At 41.1% G+C, this 4,592-nt stretch overlaps 1 protein-coding gene across 1 annotated transcript in view; it reads left to right on the top strand.

Moving 5' to 3' along the window:
- The window catches only part of Kiaa0100 (KIAA0100 ortholog), a 32,864-nt gene that overhangs the window by 20,923 nt on the left and 7,349 nt on the right, over positions 1-4,592 (top strand). Inside the window, exon 26 of the mRNA XM_026780866.1 lies at positions 3,873-4,017. Coding sequence (XP_026636667.1) covers positions 3,873-4,017 — 145 coding nt within the window. The remainder of the gene's footprint in view (positions 1-3,872; positions 4,018-4,592) is intronic.

Here is a 4,592-nt window from a genome sequence, read left to right as displayed (position 1 = left end):
AAAAAAAAAAAAAAAAAAACCTTTATTCTTTGATGCGTTACATTCCAGTCATAGCTTCCCATGTTTGCAGTCTTCATAGTCCTTCTCTCCCTTAGGTCACTTCCTGTTTCCCTTTGGAAACCAAACCAAACCAGGCCTCACAGGGATATCCAAACATGGCACATGGCTGTAGGCAGGCTTTTTGTCAGGACCACCAGTTCCCTAATATGTGCACAGAGGCTTACTATTAATTGTAATGCTTGGTCGATGGCTCAGGCTTGTTACTAGCTAACTCTTATATTTTAAGTTAACTCATATTTATCTACCCTCTGCCACATGGCAGTGCCTTCTTTCAACACGGCACGTTTGTCTTGCTTTGAGACTCCTGAGAGACTCCGCCCTTCTTCCTCCCATCATCCTCTCAGTTTGGCTCTCCTGCCTAAACTCTACCCTTCCAGCTATTGGCTTTTTTATTAACCATTGAAAGTAATACATATTTACAGTGTACACAGTTTCTTCCACAGCACATGGCCTATCAAGATACAATAAGACTAGACACAAACCCTCATCACAACTGGATGTGGTAACCTTGTAGGAGGGAAGGGGTCCCAAGAGCAGGCAAATAGAGTCAGAGATACTCCCCCACAACACACAACTCACCCCCCACACACACTTTTAGGAGTCCCATAGGACCACCAAACTACACAATCATAAGGTATATGTAGAAGACCTAGCTTGGACCTAGCTTAGACCCTACAGGTCTGTGTTTGTCACTTTAGTTTTTGTGAATCTCTATGAATCCTGCTTATTCTGTGGGCCATGTCCTTGTGCCTTCTGACTCCTATAATCCTTCTTCCCCCTGGCACCACCTAGTGTTTAGCTGTGGGAACTTCTAAGTTTTTAGTCCCTCTTAATGTCACACTAACAGGCAATTAAGAAAATAGACAGTAGGTCTGAAAACTTTGTTTTGTGTGTTTGAAACAAGTCTTGCTATGTAGTCTTGAGTGATCTCAAACTCTGTGTAGCCTAGGTGACCTCCAACTGGAGATCATTTTGACTCCGCTTCTGTAGCGCAGAAACCTGTGCTACATGGCTAGCCAAGTCTTTTTATGGCCTTTCATCAAGGTGATTGGTTGTTTCAGCAAAGCTTTGAGATCAAATGGAAGACTATTTATCTAGGAGTCTGGTTGTTTGACAATTACATCATTGTACATTGTACAGATATGAGCCCTCTTGAATCAAATGAGAAGGTGCTTTGGAAACATTAGATGTGTTCAGATAGATAGTAGCCCATACAGCCACATTTTTTTTCTTTTTTTTTTTTTTTAAGTCAGTACATTGGCAAGACAGTGTTTCTGTTAGCTGGTGAGACTGAACACTTGGCTAAGGCTGGGGAAGGAATACTGCAAGATAGAGATTGATTGAAGGCTTTTTTTTTCTCCCCCAAATTGCATTAGCATTAAAGTACAGGTCCTTGGAGTTAGAATACTATTTTTTTGTCTTTCCCTTGTGACTTTGTAATTACGTAGATCTGCCATCTGATCTAATGGGTTTCTATATGTTTTAGAGATTTTCTTTTTTATTTATGTGGTTGTGGATGGCCGCAAAGACCAGAAGAGGGTTTCAAATCTGGAACTAGAATTATAGGTAATTGTGAGCTGCCATGTGGGTGCTAGGAATTGATCCTGGGATCTCTGCAAGAACAGCAAGTGCTCCTAACTGCTGAGCCATCTCCAGTCCTTGAAGCATTAATATTTTTTTTAAAACATGTTTGGGTGTTTTGCCTTCATGTATGTCTGTGTATTAGGTGTGTGCTTGGTACCTACAGAGGCCAGAAGAGGGATATTGGATCCTCTGGGTCTGGAGTTACAATTGTAAGCTGCTCAGTTGATGCTGGGAATAGAACCTTCATCTTCTGGAAGAGCAGCCAGTGAGTGCTCTTAACTACTGAGCCACCTCTCCAGTCCTGAAGCCTTGATCTTACTGCTTTGATCTTATGTGATACTTATTTTGTTATTTACCTTGGCCTCCAAGGCAACAGTGTCAGAATGATTTTTTTTAAATGAGTGTATGTATGAATGAGCATGTCATGTATGTATAATGTATTTATAGGGATGTGTGCCTATGCGTGTGCAGAGAAGATGGTGTCAGGTGTCTTACTTTATCAAGCTGTGTCTTATTCCCTTGAAACAGGGTTTTTCATTGACCCTGGAGCTAGACTGGGATCCTGCAAGCCCTGGCAATCTTCCTGACTCCAACCTCCATAGAATTGGGATTACAGGCATGAATGGGCATCCCTGGCTTTTTACATGGGTGCTGGGGATTTGAAATTACTGTATGTGTGAGAGAGATGTGTGTGTTTAGAGGTCAGAAGATAATTTTGTGGAATTGGTTTTACTTTTTTTATGTGTATGTAAGTGCCTAAGTGTCTGTGTATATACCATATACATGCCTTCAGACACCAGAAGAAGGTAACGGATACCCTAGAACTGGAATTGCAGGTAGTTTGAGTTGCCTGTTGTTGATGCTGGAAACCAAACCCTGGTCTTCTGGTAGAACAATAAATGCTCTTAACTGCTGAGCTATCTCTTTCCCCTTTTATGTGAGTTCCAGGGATAGACCATAGCTTCTCAGCAACAAGCATTTTACCAGTTCCATGGTCCCTGGCTGTAGTTTTTGAGGTCTCACTGTATAGTATTAGCTACCTTGCACTTGATAGGTAAACTAGGCAGACCTCAAAATCTAGCAGACTCAGAGATCTGTCTTTTGCTGATCCCAATTGCTGATCCCATGGTGTTCAGGGTGATTTTCTCTCTGAAGATACAAAATAACAAAAGCACAGAAAACATAGTAGCCAGGCATCTTAGCCCATGTTTATAATCTCAACACTTGAGAGGTAGAAGCAAGAAAGTCAGAACTTTAAATATATATATGTGTGTGTGTGTATATTATATGTATAGGTGTAACTATATATTATATAGTTATATGTATATATTGTGTGTATGTGTGGTATGTGTGTACGTGCATGTTGTATACATATGTATGTAGATATAATACATGTATGTGTGTGTATATATGTGTGTGTGTGTTGAGTATTTTTCTCTGTATGGACTAAGATGACCACACTATCATTAGGTGATACAACCTGTAGCAGGCTTATTTTGGGGCCACCACCTTGCTCCTAAATCATGACATGGAGGATTATTACTAGTTATGAAGGCTCAGCCTTAGCTTATGCGTGTCCCACTTGCTCTTATAACTTAAATTAACCTGTTTCTCTTCCATCTAAGTTTTGCTTTGGAGCTTTTTACCTTTCTTTCATTGTGTATCCTCTACTCTGCCTAGCTGACCTTGGGTTTCTCCCTTTCTTTCTCCCTGTTCTCTCGTCTTTTGTTCTCTTTCTCTTCTCTGTTTCTACTTATTCTCTCTGCCTACCAGCCTCACCTGTCTCTCTACTGCCTAGCTGTTGGCTGCTCAGCTTTTTATTAGACCAGTCAGTTGCTTTAGGCAGGCAAGGTCAAACACCAACACATTTTTACCTAAATAATTAAATGCAGCATAAGCAAATGTAACCCATCTTTACCTAGTTAAACAAACGCAACATAAACAAACCTTTACACACCTTTACATAGTTAAAGTAATATTCTGTAGCATAAACAATATGGCACATCTTTACATAGTTAAAATATTGCACAATAATCTCTTGTCTTGTTTTTGTGAGGGTCTCAACTGTGTATACCAGGCTGTCCTGGAACTCACTGTGTAGTCCAGGCTGGCCTCACAGCTTCTTACTGAGATTACAGGTATGGGACTACCATTGGGCATGCAATCTGTCATTCTTTTGCAGCATAAGACTACTTGAAACATGACCATCTATGGTGGTGTTAGAATAAGCCACCTTTTCCCCAGGAGCTAAAGGTTCCTCATTCTGTTCTCAGGTGAAGAATATTGAGGAGCACCGGGAACGTAGTCTGGACTCTGTTCAGGAGCTGATGGAAAGTGGGCAGGCAGTGGGAGGCATGGTTACCACAACCACAGGTCAGCTCTCTTCCTCTCCTATGCTATGAATTGGAGTAAATGTGCATTCCAGAGGGGTCTCATTTACTTATCTAACCTACATTCTCCATTTTTTTTCCTTTCAGTTTTTGAAGCAATGTGTCAGTCTGCATAGGCTGCCCTCAAACTCATGGTCTTAGGCTGCTGAATGCTGGGCTTATAAGCATGAGCCACATACTGTTTTTATTTAGCTTTTGGCAGTACTGGGGATCAAACTCAGGGTCACTCACATGCCAGACGTTTGCTGTACCTTAGAGTTACATACCAAGCCTTATCTCAGTATCATCCATCCATCTAGCTCTATCTGAAACAGGGTTGCAATATATAGCCACATAATACATTTTTACATAGTTAAAGTAATATTCCACAACAATAACCTTTAGTCTTGTTTATGTGAGGGTCTCACCTGTGTATACCAGGCTGTCCTGGAACTCAAGAGTTCTAGCCTGGTCTACAGAGCTAGTTCCAGGACAGGCTTCAAAGCCACAGAGAAACCCTGTCTCGAAAAACCAAAAAAAAAAAAAAGTGTGTGCTACCCCCCATTCCCCTAAAAATGT

The sequence above is a fragment of the Microtus ochrogaster genome, chromosome 7, assembly GCF_000317375.1.
Source record: "Microtus ochrogaster isolate Prairie Vole_2 chromosome 7, MicOch1.0, whole genome shotgun sequence".
Taxonomy (NCBI): Eukaryota; Metazoa; Chordata; class Mammalia; order Rodentia; family Cricetidae; genus Microtus; species Microtus ochrogaster.
The sequence above is the reverse complement of the archived record's forward strand: the minus strand, read 5'-3'. Positions and strand labels throughout refer to the sequence as shown.